We start from the raw sequence: 24,686 nt of genomic DNA on the forward strand, positions 1-24,686 counted from the left end.
ACAGAGATCCAACAGCAGACTAGAGGATCGCAAGAATCAAGTCAAAGGTCTGAAATACAAAGAAGCAAAAAACACCCAACCGGAAAAGAAAAAAGAATCCAAAAATATGAAGATAGTGTAAGGAGCCTCTGGGACAACTTCAAGCATACCAACATCTGAATTATGGGGGTGCCAGAAGAAAAGAGAGAGCAAGATACTGAAAACCTATTTGAAGAAATAATGACCAAAAACTTCCCCCACCTGGTAAAAGAAATAGACTTACAAGTCCAGGAAGCACACAGAACCCCAAACAAGAGGAATCCAAACAAGACATATCATAATTAAAATGCCAATAGCAAAAGACAAAGAGAGAATATTAAAAGCAGAAGAGAAAAACAGTTAGTTACCTACAAGGGAGTGCCCATAGGACTGTCAGCTGATTTCTCAACAGAAACTATGCAGGCCAGACGGGAGTGGCAAGCAATATTCAAAGTGATGAATAGCAAGAACCTACAACCAAGATTACTCTACCCAGCAAAGCTATCATTCAGAATTGAAGGGCAGATAAAGAGCTTCACAGATAAGAAAAAGCTAAAGGAGTTCATCACCACCAAACCAGTATTATATGAAATGCTGAAAGGTATTCTTTAAGAAGAGGAAGAAGAAGAAAAAGGTAAAGATAAAAATTATGAACAACAAATACATATCTATCAACAAGTAAATCTAAAAATCAAGTGAATAAAAAATCTGATGAACAGAATAAACTGGTGAATATAATAGAATCAGGGGCATAGAAAGGGGGAGTGGACTGACAATTCTCAGGGGGGAAGGGGAGTGGGAGGTGCGGGAAGAGACTGGACAAAAATCGAACACCTATGGACGAGGACAATGGGGGGGGGTAAGGGCATGGGGTGGGGTGGGAACTGGGTGGAGGGGAGCTATGGGGGGTAAAAAGAGGAACAACTGTAATAATCTGAACAATAAAGATTTGTTTAAAAAAAAAAGAAGAAGAAGAAAAAGTCCACTGGAGGGAGGCTCAGAGCCTTTCACAAAAGCAACTCTCATTTTTAAAAATAGGAAGAGGGCGGGGGTTTTTATGTCTCCTTACAAGAAGTTTCCATCCGCTGGCTTCACATTTTACTTTTCATTCAAAAGCCCAGCATGGCTTTGTGTTGGAAACGTCCCAGGACCTGAGCGCCCTTTTCTCACGCTCTGAGTCACGGTGTGCCCTGTGAGGTGGGAGCATCCTCTCCCTCCGACCTGAGAGCCCGGAAGCTCTTCCTTCAGAAGGAAATGATCGTAAATGGAAGGAAATGATCGTAAACACCCCATTCTGAGTGCGCTCTCTCTCTCTCCCTCTCTCCCTCCCTCTCTCTCTCTCTCTCTCTCTCTCTCTCTCTCTCTCTCTCTCTCTCTCTCGAGGAAACACAGCAGCTCCCACCCTGAATATGCCCCTCAGATCCACACAACAGCTTCGCAGAGAACGGGGGTCTCGGCTCCCCTCCTTCAAGCCGGACCTCCTGTAAGAAAAAAGAATGTAAAGTCACCAGCACAGATTCAAGAGTGAACACTAATGTTTACACAGAGCGAGAAACAAAATCACACGCCGTCAGTTTAATGAAGCTGACATTAAATAAAGTGTAAATTTAACGAAGCTGTATTTTTATAACAAACAAAATCCCCCTCAAAATCACATAATGTTCTCATCAACATTGCCCCCAGGAATGACATTACAGACTCCGAGACAGTTCCGTAACGCTCCCTTTTGTACAGTTTTAGGGTGCACGCCCCTTTTGGTCACTTCTGCCTAGAAATAAAGACTTTGTAGCCCGGCCAGCTAGCTCAGTTGCTTCGAGTGTAGTCCCAATACGCCAAGATTTGGGGATCGATCCCTGATCTGGGCACACACGAGAAGCAACCAGTGAATGCATCAATAAGTGGAACAACAAATCAACCATTCTCCCCCCCCCCCACCACCCCCTCTCTCTAAAAATCAATTAAAATTTTTTTAACTGATTTGGTAATATTTTCTGTCAAGAGAATAAAAGTTAATTTTTTTTTTAGCTTGCTTGATTAAAAATTGAGGTTCTCTTCAACATTAATAGTTGAGTCACTCCCAAGCCTCCTGGAGCAGATACCCAGCCTGCCCCTGCTTCCTGTCCCCACACTCCTGGCCCACAGAACCTGGGAGCATAAGAAAACGATTATTATTGAACCACTCATTTCTGGGGCAACTAGTTACCCAGAAATAGAAACTAGAAATGTTATGATTCTTAGTATTTTTTTTTCTGTGCCTTTAAGGATATATTTCTTACTGAAGTGAGTCACTAACTTCTTAGATCAAGAGGAAATGATAGTGTGTCTGAGATTCTGAGATTTCCTTTAAGGAACAGAAAAACAACAGGTCAGCAACATTTCTAGACATTATTATCCTATGTACATAACGAAATACTGCCCCCTCCCCCCATAGACAATGCTGGGACAGTCACAAGTCCCGGGGGAAGGAAGATAAAGAGAAGCTTGAGAAGTGAAACGCCGTTCACTAGTCTTGCCCAGCTAAAAGTACCACAAGTCAGGCAAAAGTCAGAAAAGATGCAGAAAAACATGTGACTCCCTGCCCAGGAAAAGGATCAATACACGGACCCCTTCAGCTCTCACTTGGAGAAAGGGTGGGGGCAGGAGGGGGTTCCTTCTGAGCATCGTATCTCCACCAGGTAAAGAGTTAAGCCAATATGAACAGATACTGGGACCAAATCAGTTTTAAAAGGTCATCAAACATGACATTTCTTCTGAAACATGGAGTAGAGCACGTGATGTGAGAAATGCGTTTTCTGTGGAATGGCAGCAGTGTCCGGAGGCCAATCGAACGCCTGCACTTTGGTCCGACATGAATAGGTTGGTCTTATAAATCCTAGTGGACCGTAAAGTCCTCATCACTGAGATTTTCATTTTTTTAAATATATTTGTTTTGGTTTCAGAGAGGAAGGGAGAGGGAGAGATAGAAACATCAATGATGAGAGAGAATCATTGATCAGCTGCCTCCTGCACGCCCCCTACTGGGGATCGAGCCCACAACCTGGGCATGTGCCCTGACCGGGAATCAAACCGTGACCTCCTGGTTCATAAATCGTCGCTCAACGCTGAGCCACGCCAGCCAGACTGAATTTTTTGTTTTTAACTGCTGCCTTGGGTAGCAGAAATCTTCAAGTATTTTAATGGGGGGCCGGATGGGGGTGCCCACATGGGTGTCATTCAAATCCTGACTCCAGTGGTGACCGAAGCCCATCCCCACAACACTGCCATTCCTGAAGTCACAGGAACTACCCTGGTAAACTTCAAAATTCTCTTCCTGCCAAGCAAGTTCAGATGGGTTTCTCCCATGTGCAGTCAAGAATCTTCACTGGGTCGGAACCGGTTTGGCTCAGTGGATAGAGCGTCGGTCTGCGGACTGAGGGGTCCCAGGTTCGATTCCGGTCAGGGGCATGTACCTTGGTTTCGGGCACATCCCCAGTGGGAGGTGTGCAAGAGGCAGCTGATCGATGTTTCTAACTCTCTATCCCTCTCTCTTCCTCTCTGTGAAAAATCAATAAAAATATACTTAAAAAAAAAAAAAAGAAAAGAATCTTCACCGGCATAACTGTCTAATGTAATACCTACACAGCTATGAAGGTAGGCCTACATTTTACAAAAATTGTTTTAAATCTCGTTTACATAATACTTCACCATTTTCCAAACACTCTTATACACATTATCTCTTTTGATATGCAAAAATAATGGTGTAACACAAGGAAAGCAGTGTGTATTATCTGTTATTTTAAAATAACAACAAATATGTTGTCTTTGTCAAGGAGACAAAGAATCATTTAAATTTTGCCTGAGGTCACACAGCTAGCAAGTGCAAACCTGCGGTTCAACTCCAGTCCCCAACTCCAAATTCAGTGCTCTCGGCCCACACCCAGCTCTGCGGACTCCTGCCTGGGGCCCAGGCTCCCTCCCCCTGGCCATGTGCACACACCAACCATTCCCGACCCTCCCGCCATGTCAATGACTGCCTTCTAGTTGGCATACTTTGTAAATGTGGGGTTTTTTTAAATAGTAATTCCTTAATGCAAGGTGTACTTGTGCAGCAATTATTTTATCGGCTAAAAGCTAACAAAGTATTAGTGACACCTTGTGGCAAAAAACGTGTAAATGCATGTGCTACTGCTACCACCCTTTCCATTAAAAGGCTGGTCCACGGGCCTCAGGAGTGAAGACAGCAGCCACACTTCCGAAGGATAATCTGTGGTGACGGAGTCCACGCCTCGGATTAGGTCTCTCAGGGAAACACACACTCCCTTACACACAGACAGCATTGCTGACACTGGAACACGGACCCAACGCTTCTGCGCATGTAAGCGCAGGCCCAGCCCATGGCGTGTGATTCTGCAGAGCCTGGGCCGGCACCGGGGCCTCACGGAAAGGCCCAGCAAAGCGCCACCCCCGTTCCCAAAGTGATGCCTGCGGAGCGGCCCCTGTGGCTGGGTGGACGGAGCGTCCTGAGGTGCCGGCAACAGGGCAGGCGTGGGGACTCCGTGATGGAGGCGGACCCAAGAACCAGGAGGCCAGCGTGCCGATTCCGGCCAGGGCATAGGCCCGGGGGCAGGCTCAAGGCCCGATCCTGCCAGGGCAGCTAACCAAGGATTCTCTCCCATCACTGATGTTCCTCTCCCCCTCTCCCTTCCTCTCTGAAGTCAATAAAAACATATTTTAAGCCGAAACCGGTTTGGCTCAGTGGATAGAGCCTCGGCCTGCAGACTGAAAGGTCCCAGGTTCGATTCCGGTCAAGGGCATGTACCTTGGTTGCGGGCACATCCCCAGTGGGGGGTGTGCAGGAGGCAGCTGATGGATGTTTCTAACTCTCTATCCCTCTCCCTTCCTCTCTGTAAAAAATCAATAAAAATATATTTTTTTAAAAAACATATTTTAAAAAGAAAGAAAGGAAGGCAGGAATGCAGGCAAGGCTGCGAGGCGAGGTGGGAGAGGTGGCGGTGCTGGGAGACCCCAGGGCAGCCTGGGTGCTCCTTGTGTGCGATGGCGCCCCCGTGGGCAGCCCGGGGCAGCACGAGGGCCTGGGGGAACGGCGCCAACACCCGCCCCAAAGCCACCCCGGAAGTGGGGCCGGGACCGCCGCGCCTTCCCCGAGGACACAGCCGAGGGCGCCACGCCCCTCTTCCTGGCCAAAGAGCTGCTAACGCGCAGGCGCACCTGCCCGGGAGGCACGGTGGGCGGAGTCAAGAGCCGGAAGCGCGCAGCCCTGGGGACCTTCCCACGAAAGCCGCCCCGCGAATCGGCCTGGAGGTCCCGCCCCCCGGCGGAACTCGGGGTTGCTGGGCAACCGGTGGGGCGCCGCCGGCGGCTCTGAGCTCCCGCTCGCCTGCCGAGTGCGGCTCCCGCCTCTCGCCCCGGCAACGTCCCTCCCTGCCGCGGCCTCTCCTCCTCCTCTCCCGGCGCCGGGCACCCCGGCCTGGCACCGCGTGAACCTCCCGGCCCCACGACGCCTTGGCGCCGCCCGCCCCGAAGCCAGGTTCCACGGAAAGCCGAGCGCTCCGATGCCCGGCGTGGCCACCCCCGGGGCCATGAGCACCTACACCTACACCAGCCGGCCCCGGGCGCCCCCCTGCCGCCTGCGCTACCGGGACAGCCTGGCGCAGCAGTGAGTGCACCGCAGCCCCGGGTGCCCCCGTCTCCCATCCGGGCCGCCGCCCGCGGGACACCCGCCCCGCGCTCTCCGGTCCCTCGGCGCCGCCCAGACGAAGCTCGGCCCTGGCCGTTCTCAGGCGCGCGGGGGGCGAGGGCCGGAGGGCCTGGGGTCCCCCCGTAGTCACTGCTAGGGATCGTGCGTTGCTGACCCATTTCACCAAGTTTGACCCCGCTGACGTGTCTGTGGGCCAGCTGTGGGCCAGGCACCTTCCTCCAGTCCTTCACGTAGTTTCTTACCGAGTCCGCAGGGCTGTGGAGGTGGTTTTGTGACTCCATGGTGCAAATCGGAAAACAGGTACAAAGGTGTCACACAGTAACCGCACCTCCAAAACGGGAGCCACGCCAGTCTGTGGTCAAAAATCAGGTGATCCTTTCATGTTGGACCCCAAGTGGTATTCTTACACTGATGAGCATTTGCTAATATTCAAATATCTATATATCTTTTAAATATGTATTTTTATTGACTTAAGAGAGGAGGAGAGTGAGATAGAAACATCAATGATGAGAGAGAATCATGGATTGGCTGCCTTCTGCACGCCCCCTACTGGGGATCGAGCCCACAACCCAGGCATGTGCCCTTGACTGGAATCGAACCCGGGACCCTTCAGTCTGCAGGTGGACGCTCTATCCACTGAGCCAAACCAGTCAGGGCCAAATATCTATATTTTAAAAGGACCGTAATCATTATGGTTCTCTTGAAGTTCCTTCCATAAGCATCCACTTTTGGAATCATCAGAACTTCCCAAGAATGCAGATTCCATGGAAGCAGGAACCTTTCCGTCTGTGGTCTCACCAGGACCCTGCCTGAGGCACAATAAGCACCCAATACAAACAGCAGAATTAATGGTCGGGCACCAGCAATGGAACCTTTATATATATATATATATATATATATATATATATATATATATATATATATATATATATCTATATATCTTTACTGATTTCAGAGAGGAAAGGAGAGATGAGAGAGAATCATTGATTTTAGCTGCCTCCTGCATGCCCCCTACTGGGGATTGAGCCAGCAACCCAGACCCTTCAGTTCGAAGGCCCACACTCTATCCACTGAGCCACGTCAGCTAGGGCAGCAATGTAACTCTTGATGCTTATTTAAAAAACTGAGTCCAAATTCATAATTATCTTATTCTGACAAAGGCATTTTTAATAAATACTTATCACTTTTAAGAAAACCAAAATAGAAACTTTAAACTTGGAGAGAGATTATTTATATTGTAAAAGGATTCAGTTTCAAAAGGCATTTCTTTCAAAAACACGTTCTGTGATACCATAATAAAAATAAAATTAAAATTATAAAACAAAACAAAACAAAAAAAAAAACACTTTCTGGCCCTAGCAGGTGTGGCTCAGTGGATAGCATGGGCCTGTGGACTGAAGGGCCCAGGTTCCATTCTGGTCAAGGGCACAGGCCCGGTTGCCTGTTCGATCCCCAGTGGGGGCGCGCAAGAGGCAGCCAATCAATGAGTCTCTCTCATCATTGATGTTTCTATCTCTCTCTCCCTCTTGCTGCCTCTCTGAAATCAATTTTAAAATATTTTTAAATTAAAAAATGAAAATAAAGGGTAGGGACCCTGCATTTCCTTTGAAAAACGAACAACAAAAACACTTCCTGGTACCTTCCAGTGGTTGCTTATAAGTCATTACTATTAAATCTGACCAACAGGTGAAATAGGAATCATCGGTGATTCATTCGGAATGATTTTTTTATATAGAATTAGTTGATAAGTTGCAGGACGTTGCTTATACTGAACTAATCTGTTGATTCAAGTCATTGGGAGGAGTGTGGTATATGTATGTGCATTTTATTTTATTTTTCAGTTTACAATTATCCTCATTGGCAACTTTCAATTTACAAAAGTAATATATGCTTTTTGAAACAAAGGAAAAATGCAAAATAAGGATGAATAAAGGCAATGTTAATTATCTCTTGCTCACCTCTGCTCCCACTTCCATGTTGTAAACAAACTTAACAAGGGAGATAGAAAGATTGGAACATCGATGATGAGAGAGACTCATTGATTGGCTGCCTCTTGCACATCCCCCACTGGGGATCAAGCCCGCAACCCGGGCATGTGCCCTTGCTTGGAATCAAACCCAGGACTCTCTATCCACTGAGCCAAACCAGCTAGGGCTCTTTTTGGCTTTTGATAGCATAAAACTCAACTAAAGTTTGCCCTCATTATTACATTAATTAGCACTGGGAGGCTTGGATCAAGTAAGAGTTATGTTTGGATTTTTCCATTCTAACAGCTGCCTGGCTACAATTTATAGGCCAGATTGAGGGAGAAATTTTGTTCCGGACAGTTAGGAGACTTTTGCAATAGCCCAGGTAAAAGATAGTGGGGTGTGGAGCATGGGTAGAACGATGTGAGAAAGATTGCTGGTTAGAATCAATAGGACTTGCTGGATGTAGGTTTGGGGAATAGGAAAGAATTGTGACGACTCCCAGGCTTCTAGATTAAGCCAAATGAAAGAGGGAACACTAAAGGAGTAGCGAGGTGGAGTGGGGGAATCCTCGTTAGTTCAACTGTAAGGTTGCCTTTGAGACATCTTAGTGAGATGTCATCGAACAGATCAGTTGGCTGCACATGGTTAGAGCTCAGAGGCGAGTTCTGAGCTAAACATAAAACGGGGAGCTTTAAGCATACGGGTCCTAAGTGAAGCCTTGAGAATGGATGAACTTAACCAAGGACGCGGGAAGGCTGAGCCCTAAGGAAATCCTCCAGGACGGAGGCGCTGTCAGCACAGGGTGAGAAAGAGCGTGGGAGAAGGAGCAGGAAGGCCATGGGGGACGCGGTGTGTCACAGAGGCGTGGAGGGAGGGTTCAGGGAGGGGCGGCCGGCGGAGCTGAACGTGCCGGAGGACGAGCAGTCCAGCCTGGCCGGGTTCCAGTAGTATGAAGTCAGGTTGTCCAATGGGGTTCCCATCTGTGGTACATAAGCAGCAGAGTACCCCCTCAACATCATTTCTGATAGAGACGTTATTGGTATAGTTAGATACTTGGTTTTATAGCCATACAATGAATATCATTTAAAGAACCTTGGATGAAAATATCAACTGTATTTTTCACTGTTGATCATTATACTCCAAATTAAAACAATATAATTTTAAAAGATCTTTGAAGTTAAAGAACAATGAGAAGTTTAACTTGTTTTATTTCATTAAGCCTGTTTCTATTAATGTAATTTTTTAGTCCTTGAATCAAACTTTTGTCAGTTCTTTAGGGCAGACCCCTTTTCAGTTTTGTTTTTTTTTAAATATTTGTTTATTGATTTCAGAGAGAGGAAGGGAGAAGGAGAGAGAGAAAGAGAGAGAAACATCAATAATGAGAGAGAATCATTGATCATACCCCATACTGGGGATGGAGCCTGCAACCCGGGCATGCACCCAGACTGGGAATCGAACTGTGACCTCCTGGCTCGTAGGATGACGCTCAACCACTGAGCCACACCGGCCAGGCCCCTTTTCAGTTTTTAGTGGTAAGTAGTTTAAAGTTTCACAGCCCAAATCCAGCTCTGCCACTCACCAGCAGACTTCTTTCTGAGTTTACTTCCTCTTTTTTCCAATGAGGATTACATTTCCCAACTTTAAGCTTATCTTGCGCAATAAATAAAATAATACTTGTGAAGGGCATATCATCAGCATTCCCTAAGTGGCAGCCATTTGTCCGTTATTTTTTGGACTGTGCTCAAACAAAAACCTGTTTCCTCGAAATATTTCCATCTTAGTCTAAGTCTTATAAAAGACGAGTTGGCCTCATAGGTACCAGCAGTTATTCAGAATTTGCTCTCTCACAGGCCTGACGAGCCTCTGCCATTCGGAAACATCATGTATGACAGAAGGGTGGTCCGCGGCAACACTTACGCTCTACATCCAGAACTGCAGGTGAGCAGATTCGAGTAAAGTGAAGGGCCAGTTTGTTTGTTTGTTTTCATTTCTAATCTGTTGCAGACTAAAACATGTATAAAATAAAATAAAAATGGATTACTGGAAAAATGAATAGTCCTATTAACTATTAAGGAAATTGAATTTCTAATTTAAAAGTTTCCCAAAAGAAATCTCCAGGCCCAGATGGTTTCACTGGAGAATTATACCAAACATGTGAAAAAGATTTTTCATCAATTCTACACAGTCTCTTCTGGAAAATAAAAGAGGAGGGAGTTCTTCCCAACTTATTCTATGAGGCCAATGTTGCCCTGATACCCAAATCAAAGATATGACTAGCTAACCACTATGATGTACACCTGGAACTAATATAAAACATTATTGTCAACTGTAATTGAAAAATAAAAATAATCGTAGTGCTTTTCAATTTCTTAACTGTATATTAAAATTTATTATGCCTGGATGGTTATATCGGTACTAGAGGCCCAGTGCACGAAATTCGTGCACAGGGTGGGGAGGATGTCCCTCAGCCCAGCCTGCACCCTCTCCAATCTGGGACCCCTCGAGGGATGTCCAACTGCCCTCTCACAATCCAGGACTGCTGGCTCCCAACTGCTCGCCTGCCTGCCTTCCTGATTGCCCCTAACTGCTTCTGCCTGCCAGCCCGATCACCCCCTAACCACTCCCCTGTCAGCCTGATTGATGCCTAACTGCTCCCCTGCCAGTCTCATTGCCCCTAACTGCACTCCCCTTCAGGCCTGGTCACCCCTAACTGCCCTCCCCTGCAGGCCTGGTCCCTCCCAACTGCTCTCCCTCCCCTGCAGGCCTGGGTCCCACCCAACTGCCCTTCCCTGCAGGCCCGGTCACCCCCAACTTCCCTCCTCTGCCAGCCTGCTCACCCCTAACTGCCCTCCCCTGCGGGCTTGATCACCCCCAACTGCCCTCCCTTGCAGGCCTGATCCCACCATCTTGTGGTGGCCATCTTGTGTCCATATGGGGTCAGGATCTTTGACCACATGGGGACAGCCATCTTGTGTGTTGGAGTGATGGTCAATCTGCATATTACTCTTTTTTAGATAGAATAGAGGCCTGGTATATGGGTGGGGGCCAGCTGGTTTGTCCTGAAGGGTGTCCCGGATCAGGGTGGGGGTTCCCTTGGGGCGTGGGGTGGCCTGGGTGAGGGGCCTGTGGTGGTTTGCAGGCTGACCATGCCCCCTGGCGACCCAAGCGGAGGCCCTGGTATCTGGGATTGATGTATCTTCTATAATTGAAACTTTGTAGCCTGGAGTGGAGGCCTAGGCCAGCCAGGGCTGCAGAAGCTTGGCTTCCTCCATCGCCGGGGGCAACACTAGCCTCCTACTCTTCCAGCTCTGTGGCTGCCGCCATTTCTGTTTGGATTTGTTTACCTTCTATAATTGAAACTTTGTAGCCTTGAGTGGAGGCCTAGGCCGGTAAGGGCAGGTGGAAAGCTTGGCTTCCTCCATTGCCGGTGAAACCCAAGCCTCCCTCCTGTTCTCTGTGGCCACAGCCATCTTGGTTGGGTTTATTTGCATATTTGCTCCTGATTGGCTGGTGGGTGTAGCGGGGGTACAGTCAATTTGCATATTACTCTTTCATTAGATAGGGTGCTCGGTTACTAGGCACGAGAGGAAATCCTGCTACAAATACTTGAATGAGGAAAACGATTTCTTAGATAAGGTTCTGCACGATTTATTCCACTTAACAGTCGTACTTTCAAGCTGCTTTTGTGCTTTGTCAGACACCTTGGTAGTCACCTGGCCAAGTGCAAATGACATTTCCGTCCCCAGGTCCCTGCCGCTCAGGAGCCGCGATGCCGGGCGCTTTGCTTCTCCCCAGGAGTCACTTTTGCAATGCGCTTCTGTTTGCTTTGAGAAATGGTTTCTAAACTGTAGGCCCTTTTCCGTCACTCTCAGCGCGGGCAGGCCATTGACGAGCATGCTCAGAAGCTCCAGGAGACGAAGAAGAGGGCGGCTGCCAAAAAACGCGCCCAGGAGCAGCTCCGCCCGCGCACGCCGGAGCCCGTGGAGGGCAGGAAGCACGTGGACGTGCAGACAGGTGGGTGGCGGGGCCGTGGCCACTGGCTCCTTGCGTGCTCAGTTTCCTGCCAGTTCTTGTTATTTGGCCTTCCTGTTATTTAGGTATCTGTTATGCTCCCCAGTACTTCCCCAGCCACTTAGTAGAAGGCAATTCGTTTAAAAAATTCCTCGATTACATATTATTATTATGTTGGCTACACATGGCAATGTGAGATTTTTTTTAAAGAATTTTATGACCAGATTAATTCTCTCTTAGCCCTTTTTACGTATATATTTTCAAACTGGGATTATTTCTCACTTTTTTTTATAGTCCAACATGAATCACTGTTGGACTCACAGGAGAGGAGAACGTTGTAGTTTAGTTTGGGCATTTTATTTGCCCCCTGAGAGGGGTAAGCCCTTCCGGCGCTGAGCCCTCCGCCTCTCACACGGCCTGGTCTGTCCTCCCGCTGCTCTCCTTTCACTCGCGTGCTCCGGGCCACGTGGCCTCCGCCGGCTGGTGCCGAGTCTTTCCTGCCGGTCTGACTGTTCCCAGCTGGAGGGCTTCCCGGGCCTGTGGGTCTAGCCGTGTGGTTGACAGAATCTTGACAGTCAGCCAGTACTTGGTGCTTCCATGGACGGCCACGGAACCACTCAAGGGGCACCTTGCACCCGGCCACGATGGTGAGCGTGTTCGTCAGAGCTGTTTCCGGGTGGTAAGGGCAAAGGAGGAGAACCATTACGCTTTTTCCCTACCTTGAGGCCAAGTCTAGAATGAGTAAGTGTGATTAGCCAATATAGTTGTCATTCTGTGACAGATTCATTTTAACGTTTATATATCATCAAAATATTAGGTGATACAACAGTAGCTACCTTTTGTTGAGTATTTTCTATATCTCAGAGACTATACATGGGGCATAACACTTTTAAATATACAGGAATTTTCAAATCTTTATATGTGTACTATCTTAGGACTCAATTTTATAGGATTATTAACTTTCCATGTCATACTATGCTTTGCATCTTATATATGTCTAGGGTGTTAGTTTCATTTTCAAATATAAAGCTCAGTGCTTTCTTGACGTTCAGTATATTCTAGCCTTAGTGACTCTCTGGTCTTCCAAATATATAAAAATGCTTAGTACAACATGTCAATTGAATACCCCATTTGAGCACTTTCTAAGACTTATTTTCTTATCCATTTAATTCTATTTTGAAGGAGCTGAAGTTTCAGATACAGATATATGCTTGAAATAGACCAGAATGTCAAACTCAATGTATATGGTATTCTCTTAGAATTATACCTTGAAGAAATTGCTGACCGCATAATAGAAGCTGATATGGAATGCCAGACAGATGCATTTTTGGACAAACCACCAACACCACTGTTTATTCCTGCCAAAACTGGCCAAGATGTGGCCACCCAAATCGAAGAAGGAGAGGTATAGTACATTATTCGGACTTCCTTCTGTCTTCATTATAAATAGGTAAAGTTAGGTTTAGTTAAAATCTTAATAGGAGTACAAACCACTGCACAATCAGAAAGATTCTACTCACTGGATTTCTTTCCAAATTTATCTCTAATAGTTTTATTCTGAAGTACCCAGAAATATTTTTAAATGCCATGTTCTGATTTCCCCTCTTTGCTGATCAGAGATAAAAATTGTTAGCTATGTTTTTTGCTTTTATGTGTCTGCATTCTTGCTTAATGTACGAGTATAAGTAGACTTGTACCAAATAAGGAAAAATAATCTCTGAGATAAAAAATTCTATTGGTTGCTTATAAATTACATAACTTTTATGAAGATAATCTATGTCAAAAAGTTCTAAAACAATTACATTTTCATATCAATGTGAAATATGTTCTGAAATATAAGAAGAGAAGGCAATGCTTCTATGCGTAACGACTTAAATGAGGTTAAGACTTGAAGGAACTTGAAAGAACCATCATTGAAATGGAGAAATCAAATAAGTCTTCATAATCTGCATAGAAGAGTATATTTTGCCTTTAAATCCTAGAGATGAATCACCATAATGCCCATTATTCTTGTTCCTTGGTTTTTCAACTGTTATCAAAACAACCAGTAAAAACTTAGTAGAAAAGGCAGGGAATAAGAAAGAAAAGGATATTTCTCTTGGGTTTTAGGGTCTGACCTTAAAGTTGTTGAGTATCGGGGTTCATTTTGAAGACTGCGTGGATCTTCCTGTAACTCTGACTTAATTTTGCCTGTAAACAGAATGCTCCTCTGTGTGCCTGCAGGGCTGTGAGGACGGAACCATAGACAAAGCCCCGGCACAGGTCTGGCACACAGAGACCCTCAGACATAGGATGGTGTTACTGCTGCCGTTCTGGGTGTTTTGTCATTGAGCATTTGGTTCATGATTAAAATGTGACGTTTGCTTTGTTCTGTGCATTTAAGCTCTTTGACTTTGATCTGGAAGTGAAACCGATGCTGGAAGTCCTGGTGGGAAAGACCATTGAGCAGGCTCTGCTGGAGGTGATGGAAGAGGAGGAGCTGGCCGACCTGCGGGCCACTCAGTACGCGTATGAAGAGCTGCGCAACGTGGAGCTGGCTGAGGTCCAGAGGCTGGAAGAGCAAGAGCGGCGACACCGAGAGGAAAAAGTAGGGTTCCGTTTCCTTCTGAGACAGCCCTTGGCTGTGCAGCAAAGTGTGTTCACAATGACACGTGGTCTGTTACAGAGCGAAAGGTCTCCGGAAATGTGCTAGAAAAGACGAATAGTATTTGTTTAGGTCTCTCCTGTTCTCGGATCATAGATCCTTTGTGAGCTGAGTCATGTTTTTAAATCCCAGCATATGTAACTGTACCTAAATGGAGTACCAACAACTCCTAAGTTTTTTAAGTTACATGTGTCCCAACTGCAAGGCACTCTTAACTAGCAAGAGCCCCAGTGAAAGAACAGATCCATTTGCCGAAAGTTAGCGGCAGGAAAGGTGGACGGCAAAGGTAAGTGTATCTGAATGGGTGGGCGATAAGACACAGAGCGTCTGTGTAGAGTTCTGGTCTCTCTCAGCGGCTAGACCCTCTCATATCCTTAGGGATACACCAGAACCACTTGGGTCCTTAGAGAACATCTTTAAAATTACAGGTTTTTACAACCTTTCATAAGGAAACTTGTAGAATCCAATTTTTAAAATATGCCACTAACCTCCAGCTAGGAGACACTGGGCTCGGTGTGTCTGGCAGTTCCCGTCGCCCTGGCTCACATCGGCGGGAGGAGTGATGAAGGAGCGCCGGGACCTAGCACAGCTCAGACAGCTCCCCAAAGAGCCCCCCCCCCCCCCCCCCCCCCCCCCCCCCGTGCTGCGCGGAAAGCCTGAGTTGTTGGGATAGTCTACTCGGTGCCTGATCAAGTGGACTTTCAGTTCCCTCCCCAGTGGGAGGAGCATACGGCTTATGGTTAAGATTGTGCAAATGCAACGCTATTTGTTTACAAATATACAATGAACACTGACAAAATGAGCTTTGTTGAAATAATCAGTGAGGTTTATCAGAGTACTTATTTTTTAGTTTATTTACATTTAGGAAATATATTATGAAAAATGAAAAATACAAATCATCTATATTTGCATTTGCTTAAACCTTGAAACAGACGTAATTAGAAAATATATCATGTACCCACTTGTGCATGGGAGTAGAGCATATGGCCCATTACCTTTATAGGGATCGTATGGTCTACAAGAAGCAGCAGCAACAAAAAAGAGGTTTTATCATTTTGGGAACTTTATGACTTCAAAAAATCATTACAACTGAGACAATTCATTGGCCCAAGTTCTTTACTGAAGACATCTAAGCAACTATAATACTTATACTTATAGTTAAAGCAACTATAATACAATACTTATACTGCTATGTAAAAATACATATAACTATTATAACCCTTTGATATCCATACAAACGTATATATCTTGAAGTTATTTTACTTGAAAATGGACCAGGAGATGAATTTTACCGTAAGCTCCATCTCTGAGTTCCGTACCTACTAGCTGTTGAAATTCATTACCATCTTGATGGAAACTAGAAACCTTTAATAGACATCTTGCTGTCCACTCTTTTGATACAAATGTAAGTCCAATTCTTCCTCGAACTCGCTTCGGGGAGGCCGTGGCCGCTGAGTCGCCATGAGGCTGGGTGTGTCCCGCAGGAGCGCCGGAAGCAGCAGCAGTGGGAGGTGATGCACAAGCACAAGGAGACGTCGCAGAAGATCGCCGCCCGCGCCTTCTCGCAGCGCTACCTGTCCGACCTGCTCCCCTCCGTGTTCGACAGCCTCAAGGACGGGGGCTACTTCTTTGATCCCATTGAAAGAGGTTTGTGGGGGTTTCTGTTAGCTTAACCCTGTCACAATAAGCGTCTTCTTAACAGTTCAGATTTATCTCCTGCCCGCTTTTATTTCCAAACTAGAAGCCCTTTGCAGGAAGATTCCTGCAAGAACAGGGCTTCCGGCGGGCTTCCCTCCCACCACCACCACCCCTCCCGCCCCCCGCGCTTTCCCTCCCACTGCCGCCCAGTGCTTTCCCTTCCCTCCCGCTGCCACTGCCTCGTGCTTTCCCTCCCGCCGCCACCGCCCCACACTCCCCCCTCCGCGCTTTCCCTCCCTCCGCCACTGCTGCCTCGCTTTCCGCTCTCCCTCCCTCTTCCTTCTATGCTGTTTTTAGTCTTCACTCCCCGTCTGCGTATGCAAATTAACCGCCATATTTGTTGGGTTAATTTGCATACTCACTCTGATTGGCTGGTGGGCGTAGCAGAGTGATGGTTAATTTGCATGTTTCTCTTTTATTAGTGCAGATGGAATCTTCCTATCTCTGATGCAGATGTAAAAGTCAATTGTAGTTGTTGTAGGTAAAAGGTGTTACTAATGAGTGTATTATAAAGCTCTTGATTTTAGGGTGCCAGTTTGCCTTTATTCAGAAGCAGCATTGGATAGTAGGAAGAAATATGGACTTGATGTGAAAAAGTTTGGGTTTGGGACCCAGCCTCATCCTTAAATAGCTTTATGACCTTCAGTTTCCTTACTGTGAAATGAGGATTACTTAGGAGTTAAATGTCATAATCCATACAGAATTTTGTAAGCTATCAAGCACTGTGTATGTAAGTTGTTGTTATTAACTTTTTCTCAGCTGACTTACTATTCTAATCAAAAACCCCTGGCCCAGCTGTGTGCTCAGTGGTTGAATGTCAACCCAGGAGCCAGTTTGATTCTGGTCAAGTGCACATGCCCGGGTTGCGGGCTGCATCCCCAGTAGGAGGCATGCAAGAGACAGCCGATCAATGATTCTCTCTCATCATTGATGTTTCTATCCCTCTCCCTTCCTGTCTCTGAAATCAATTTTAAAAAAAAACTTTTCAGGGCAGCGAGTAAGGTCACTTGTTTATTGAGTTAGGTGCCAGCACCGTCCCAGCCACTGTATTGGGTGTTAGAGATGAAAAGGCGACTGATCCATCTCTGCCTTGAAGACCCAGACTGTCAGCATCCCCGGAGCCCCTCCCCTCAGCTCATCTGGCCAATGGCGTGTCAGGGCTGCCATTTCTCACTGCCACCCTCCTTCCTGGGGCTCAGAAGTGCTTAAATCCACAACGCTGGGTGTACAGGTCCTGTTTCAAATGGCCAGTGGTATTTGGGGGCAGATGTTAGTAATGTGCATTCTCACTGATTCCATATTCAATTCAATACGCAGAGGTCAGATTGCACACAAATATTATTAGTTTATATTTATATTGTGCTTTCTAATTTATATCATGTTTTTCATACATGATACCACGTGACCCTCCCAGTAACCCTGTGGGGTGGATAGGGCAGGTTAATTCCCATTAATTCCCATGGCCTTGCTCCTGACCACTCCCCCGGGAGGCGGGAGGCTCAGACCGGCCAGACCCTCCAGTGCAGGCCCAGAGCTCTCCGCGCTGCCTGCCTCCAGCTTGCTGGGTTAGCATGAGGTTCTGAAAAAGCCCATGTGGGTCCTTTAGAGGCTTGTACAGAGATTCATGCCTAGCTTGAAATTATTTATAGTAGTGAATATAATATTCTATCACACTGTTGTCATCCAATTGAAAAATAAAAATTAGATTCCTACCCTAAAAAAAACTGTTTTTGAACATTAAAATGTATATTAGAATGGACCAATTTTTTAAAATATATTTTATTGATTTTTTACAGAGAGGAAGGGAGAGGGATAGAGAGTTAGAAACATCAATGAGAGAGAAACATCGATCAGCTGCCTCCTGCACACCCCCTATTGGGGATGTGCCCACAACCAAGGTACATGACCTTGACTGGAATTGAACCTGAGACCCTTCAGTCCCCAGGCCAACACTCTATCCACTGAGCCAAACCGGTTAGAGCTGGGCCATATTTTAAAAAGGCTTACACAGCCCTAGCTGGTTTTGCTCAGTGGATAGAGCATCAGCCTGCAGACTGAAGGGTCCCGGGTTCGATTCTGGTCAGGGGCACACGCCCAGGTTGTGGGCTCCATCCCCAGTGGGGGGCATGCAGGAGGCAACTGATCAATGATTCTCATTATTAATGTTTCTATCTCTCTCTCCCTCTCCCTTCCCATCTGAAATCAATAAAAATATATTTAAAACAATAAAAATGAATAAAAGGCTCACACCGTAGTGGATTTCCATTTCAGTTTGAACAGCTTTATCACTATGGAAACCCCCAGTGTCTAGAGGCCTTTGTCTCAGATGCCCTCTGACCTATACCCTCCGAGCCTTGATCAGCTGCCGTTGGCCCCAGGCTAAGGTGGGGGCGTGACTTTCCAGGCGTTGCTCAATCCCAGGTTGGCACTGCATGTAGATTGCTCTTCTCCCAAGTCCACACCCCCACCCACCCCCACCTCCTTACTCCATCTCAATGCACCTGTAAAGTCAACTCTGAAGGAAGGCCTCATAGTTTTGAAAATACTATTTCTACTGCAATGGACAGGAAGTGGGCCAGCATATACAGCGAGAATATGGCAAAACTAATGCGGTGTGAGCCTATTTGACATTTTGTATTAAGAAAACAATGTTGACAATATTGACGTTGTAACCTTGGGGGGAAAGCAGATTCTTCCTATCTATAATGATTCATAAAAATTACTTAATGATTATAATTAATTTTTTTATCATAGATATTGAGCTCGGATTCCTTCCATGGCTAATGAACGAAGTTGACAAAACCATGGAGCACAGCATGGTGGGAAGGACAGTGCTTGACAGTAAGTTATTTTATTTAGAAGTCATCTCTCAAATTTTTCAGTAGAAAGAATAAATAGAAGAAAGATGTTAACTTTACAGTTTTAGTTCTTAATTTTTCAGTACATTAGTTATATTAATTAACCAACATGCAAATTTTTACCCTCAATATTATTGTTTATTCCTCTATACCAGTGGTTGGCAAACTCATTAGTCAATAGAGCCAAATATCAACAGTACAACGATTGAAATTTCTTTTGAGAGCCAAATTTTTTAAACTTAAACTTAAACTATATAGGTAGGTACATTGTTATTAACTTAATTAGGGTACTCCTATGCTGGCCTTTGCTAAAAACTCAAGGGGCCAAAGAGCCACATGTGGCTCGAGAGCCGCAGTTTGCCGACCACTGTTCTATACTTTGATCAGAATTAATCTCTTTTGTCGTTACTTTATAAGTGATATCTTATTAAGAGGGCATTGAATATAACTCATATTTGATTCATTAAGTGGCTCAGAAAGGACAAGCACTGACTATAAAAGACGTTGACATGGGGAAGGGATGAGGTCTGGTAAATGTTCTATGTGCATCCACAGTCAGCATTATCACCACTAAAATACAAAAATCACAGTCACTTCTGTCCATGCGATTTTTCAGTGTTGATTCGTGAGGTGGTTGAGAGGAGGCTGACCACGTATGAGCGAAAGGAGGACAAGCATCCGTTTCTGAAACCCGAGGAGGGGCCTGGTGGTCTTGGATCCATGAGAGACCCCACGATGGGTTATGAATTCCAGGAGCAGAGGCCGCTCCCAAGCACAGATGCCCCATATGATAAGCTAATGGAGGAAGAAGAGGAGGAAGAAGATCCGATAGGACTGAGGAGGTCCTTGGGGAGGGAAGAACAGTTACAAGGCAGGGAATCCTGGGAGGGGTGAAACCAACCTACAGCCCACCAGCATTGCAAGCAACCAGGTAATGACGGGAGGCCCTCAGGCTATGCAAATTATGTTGAATTTAGTCAACGTGACTTTTTCTCTAATGGACTGCGCAAATAGAATATGTTGAAATAAAACTAATAATAAGTAAAATTTAAATACTTCATTTATTTAATAGTAGAATATCAGGACGTGATAACTAATGAGAATTATGCTTATTTACAAGCTTCCCATTATCACTATATATAACTAACATATTTTTCCTTAATCTTTCTAATTTGTGGGTTTGGGGTCTTTTTAGTAAATATGATCTGTAATGTTAGACGTCAGTGATGTCGGCCATCGAGCTTTCCTTCTCTGTAGCAGCTATTTTCATCTGGTACGCCAAGGCACACCAGTGTGCTGCAAGATTTCTTTTTAATTCATTTTAGAGAGAGGGGCAGGGGAGAGGGAGAATCATCCATGTGAAGGAGGACAGTCAATCGGTTGCCTCTTGTATGTACCGGGACCGAGAACTGAACCTAAAACCTAGGTATGTGCCCTGACCAGGAATCAAACCTGCAGCCTTTTTTGGAGTGCGGGACGATGCTCCAACCAACTGAGCCACCCGGCCAGGGCAGACCTTTCAACTCCTATTAAAATATGGTAAGACATTATGAATTATGACTGCTACAGTATAGATTAACTTTTTAATCTGAACTTGTTTGGAGATTTAGTGGCACTATTGAAAATCAGATATTTTATCCCTAAAGTCAAGTTACTCTTTTTTTTTGGGGGGGGGGGGGGTTAATCCTCACTCAAGGATATGTTTCCATTGATTTTTAGAGAGAGTGGAAAGGACAAGGAGAGACAGAGAGAAACATCGATGTGAGAGAGATACATCGATTGGTTGCCGCCTGCATGCACCCTGACCAGGCCGAGAAACCTGCAACCAAGGTATGTGCCTTTGACCAGAATCGAACCCAGAACCCTTCAGTCTTTGGGCCAACACTCTATCCACTGAGCCAAACTGGCTAGGGCTCATGTTACTCTTCAGCAGTCACTGAAGTCTTCTGAGCTTTTGGGTAGATATAGCCTATTTCTCTCAGAATATTTATAGATATATAAGCTGTAGTGGTTTGAAATAACTTGCAGTTATTGACACATTTACCTCAATTTCTTCTTAAATTAGGTACCAAAAATGTGCCCATATTTTAACAATGGGGAAGAATATCTTTCTCCAGTTATAAAAAGGACTTGTACTGTATGACTATGTAGCTGTATAAGGTTCTCCAACCATTTTCCCACCCATCGCTGTATCACTTACACCTCATAGCGCCCCTTCTGAAAGTACTAGTGACAGCATGTAATTTTCAGCCTCGTCATGAGTGCGGTTAGCCAGCGAACACTCACTGCGTGCCTGCTGTGTGCCAGGCTCCATGCGGGCCTGCGCACCGCCTAGCGGTGGAGATACGTGGAATTAGGGCTGCGAGTAAGGAAACCCAGCGCGGGGATTTAAGTGGCAAGCCTACTAGGTGATGGGATGAAAGCTGGGACCCAGATCTTCTTTCTTCTCATCTAGTGGGCTTTCTTCTAAACAGCCGTGAGTCCTGTGGGTTACAAAGAATAACTTTAAGTGAATTATTGTATTAACAGCATTTTTAAAATCGGAGTTGCACCTGTTATCCATTGCTGGGTTAGTTCCATGTTGTTGAACAGTCTTCATAATCACGCTAAAATGTATAAGATTGATTTTGGCAAGAAGACCAAAACATTTTTTAATTAGGGTTGTTGCTGATCATTATTATTATTATTGACTTTAAAATACCTACAATCTTAAGAATGCTTTCAAAATGGAGCTGAGATGATCTTTTACAAATTCCATTCCTTTTTTTACAATAATCCAGTCCACTAAGCACTTCTCAGGCGCTTTGCTAAACCATTCAGACTTGTGCTATATAATTCCATAAGTTAACTCAGTTTATTTAAAATATACAGAAATCTGCCCTAGCCAGTTTTAGTCAGTGGTTAGAGCATTGGCCTGCAGACCAAAGGGTCTCGGGTTTGATTCCCAGTCAAGGACATGTACTTGGGTTGCAGGATCGATCCCCGACCCTTGTTGGGGCGCGTGCAGGGGGCAGTCAGTCAATGGGTCTCTCTCATATCAATGTTTCTTTCTCTCCCCTCCTCCCTCTGCTCCACACACTCTGAAGAGATCAATGGGAAAAATATCCTCAGGTGAGGATTTAAAAAAAAAACAGCAAAAACATATATATATATTATATATATATATATATAGAGAGAGAGAGAGAGAGAGAGAGAGAGAGAGAGAGATCTGTAGACCCCACTCTGAAATTGGTTAACCCTAACTGCCATCCTGTTCGATCCTAGAGAGAAACAAAAGTAATTGAGATGTTAGGGAATTGTCCCTGTGGAAAAAAACCAGAGAAATATGTTATATATTATCTGGAGAAAAAAATACTGAATGGAAACTTTAAATTTTCTCAAAGTTTTTGAAGAAATTCTTCGAACACATGCAATATTTAATGGTAAATCATAAGGCAATATGCTTAGGTTCCATATGTCTAGGTTTTTGTAACTGTAAGCAACTCTGCAAATGGATTCAATGCATAAAAATCTTCAAATTGGCATTGGCTTTGCCCACATTTGCTAATACTCTTCTTATGAGTTCTCTTCCTTTCTGTTCTTTCAACTAACACTAAGCTAACAGAAGCTAAATAGTAATAAAATGGATGGTATGTAATAAATAGAGATTGTTTCCCTGACATAAATTCTCAGATCACTAAAATAGATCAGTCAGGTAGAAGTAATTTTCTCTAGTGTAGGTAGGCATCGTGACTTGTGTCTGTATTCCCTAGCTCAGCAGTCAAAGCCATTTACAAACTCAGTTTATTTAGGATGAAGGCATTCTGAAAGGCTCCACATGGGTTGAATTGCCCCATAGACCAATTAGCACCTATTGTTTCTTAGTCATAGTTCCTAGGTCTGATCAGAACCAACCTTTACAAGCTTGTTCGCAGTCAGGAATACAAACAAGAATGTTACAAATAGCATGTCACTATCACTAAAAAGTATTCTTAATGGTATTAGATTGGTATCTATAATTCTCACTTTGAATTAGGGCATATTTACCTTTGTGTTTTAATGATTGCAGTTAACTTACAAATTAAAATTTAATAAATTGATAGTTTAGATGATATTTTTTATTTTTCATAATTATGAAAATACTTTAACTGAATATATAAGTTAAAAGATACAGTAATGGTATTGTAAGTTACTTATAAATAAAATCAATCAAGATACAAGTTTGAAATTTTAGGATAAAAATACCTTAAAGATAACATTTAAGCAATTTTCAATCCATTCAGAAATAGAGTGTAAAACACGGTGTGGCTCAGTTGGATGGGTGTTATTCCATGCACTGAAAGGTTACAGGTTTGATTCCTGGTCAGGGCACATGCCCGGATTGCAGTTCAATCCCTAGCAGGGGGCATGTTCTACTCTCACATTGATGTTTCTCTTTCTCCCTATCCCTTTCTCACTCTCTAAAAAAATCATTTAAAAACCTTTCTTAAAAACATAATATATATTTTTATCACTATGTACACTTATAATTTTTATAAATACTGAATATTTTTATTTTTATAATAGTTGTGTATATTATCATCTAAGATTTTATATTATCCTAGAGGCCTGGTGCACGGATTCGTGCACATTGAAAGGAAATTAATTAGAAGGTGGCCAGCAGGGTGGGACTGGGTGAGACAGGCCGGACACATCCTAGAGCCAACCTCCCACGGTCCCTCCCCGGTCTGCCCCACCTGGGGCGGTGCCGGGGCTCGAAGGGCATCTGCGGAGTGAGCGGGGTCCCTCCTGCAGGTGGAGTCCCTCGGCCTGGCCTGCGGGGATCGGGCCGAACTGGCAGTCCTACATCCCCCGAGGGGTCCCGATGTGAGAGGGCACTCTGCAAAGTTGCTGTTGCTCGGCAGCTCCTGAATTGAGCGTCTGCCCCTTGGTGGTCAGTGTGCATCATACCTACTGGTCTTTTATATATATAAAATTGACATCCATACTTACCACTAGGTGTCAGTAAAATCCTAAAATAAAATTAACTTGCCTTCAACTTCATACATAATTTAATGACCATCAAGAGACCTTAGTGGACAGAGTTCAAAAATAGATTGTAGTCCTTGGAGTCTCTAGATTCACATGGAATATCTTTTGTTAAATATCATTTTTTATTTTCAATTACAGTTGACATGCATCATTATATAATTGTTTCAGATGTACACCCCAGTGATTAGACATTGCACAACTTATAAGTGGTCATCCCAGTCAATCTTGCACCCATCTGACACCATATATCGTTATTGGAATATTATTGATGATATTTCTTATGTTGTACTTTACATCCCCATGATTATTCTGTAACAACCAATTTGTACTTCTTAATCCGTTCACTTTTTTTTTGCCTACCCCCTCAACCCCCCTACCATCTGGCAGCCTTCAAAATGTTTTCTGTATCAATGAGTCTGTTTCTGTTCCGCTTGTTCATTTATTTTGTTGTTAGGTTCAATTGTTGATACATATGTATTTATTGCCATTTTATTGCTCATTTTTTAATTTTTTCAGAAGCAGCACTGAATGCCTTATCTTGCCCTAAAGTCATCTGCAGCTCTGTAGGGATGTTAGTGCGGGGTGTGTAGGAGGCAGCCGATTGATGATTCTCTCTCATCATTGATGTTTCTATCTCTCCCTCTCATTTAAAGAAAATCAACATCTTCAGAACTTAGGAAATTAATCAAAGATTTGCATCAATGAAGAGCACTTATTCAAGAAAAATGGCTAAAAATCGGTAGGAACAGTAAGTTTTGTGGCATTTTAACTTGCCCTCG

General features: G+C 44.7%; 1 protein-coding gene across 3 annotated transcripts; it reads left to right on the top strand.

Annotated features, from left to right (window-relative positions):
• Positions 1 to 5,373: 5,373 nt before the first annotated feature.
• Positions 5,374 to 24,686, top strand: RSPH3 (radial spoke head 3). 3 transcript variants are annotated; one of them, XM_079781452.1, is made up of 9 exons: positions 5,374 to 5,674; positions 9,537 to 9,624; positions 11,559 to 11,700; positions 12,957 to 13,102; positions 14,081 to 14,284; positions 15,826 to 15,988; positions 18,794 to 18,880; positions 19,514 to 19,828; positions 24,561 to 24,686. In XM_079781452.1, the coding sequence occupies exons 1-8, from the start codon at positions 5,571 to 5,573 to the stop codon at positions 19,789 to 19,791; spliced, it is 1,212 nt and encodes a 403-aa protein (XP_079637578.1). In that variant the 5' UTR covers positions 5,374 to 5,570; the 3' UTR covers positions 19,792 to 19,828; positions 24,561 to 24,686. The 3 variants fall into 3 exon arrangements, with proteins under 3 accessions (XP_079637578.1, XP_079637577.1, XP_079637579.1); XM_079781451.1 differs by lacking the exon at positions 24,561 to 24,686 and having other exon boundaries at positions 19,514 to 19,897; XM_079781453.1 differs by lacking the exons at positions 5,374 to 5,674; positions 24,561 to 24,686 and adding an exon at positions 8,952 to 9,218 and having other exon boundaries at positions 19,514 to 19,897.

Source organism: Cnephaeus nilssonii, assembly GCF_951640355.1.
Source record: "Cnephaeus nilssonii genome assembly, chromosome: 9".
Taxonomy (NCBI): domain Eukaryota; kingdom Metazoa; phylum Chordata; class Mammalia; order Chiroptera; family Vespertilionidae; genus Cnephaeus; species Cnephaeus nilssonii.

Excerpts from the sequence above, each read along its gene's own strand:
- RSPH3 (XM_079781452.1), top strand. The coding sequence starts at position 5,571 with ATGCCCGGCGTGGCCACCCCCGGGGCCATGAGCACCTACACCTACACC. Across the intron at positions 9,625-11,558 it reads CTCTACATCCAGAACTGCAG|CGCGGGCAGGCCATTGACGA; the intron begins GTGAGCAGATTC and ends CGTCACTCTCAG. Across the intron at positions 13,103-14,080 it reads CCCAAATCGAAGAAGGAGAG|CTCTTTGACTTTGATCTGGA; the intron begins GTATAGTACATT and ends TGTGCATTTAAG.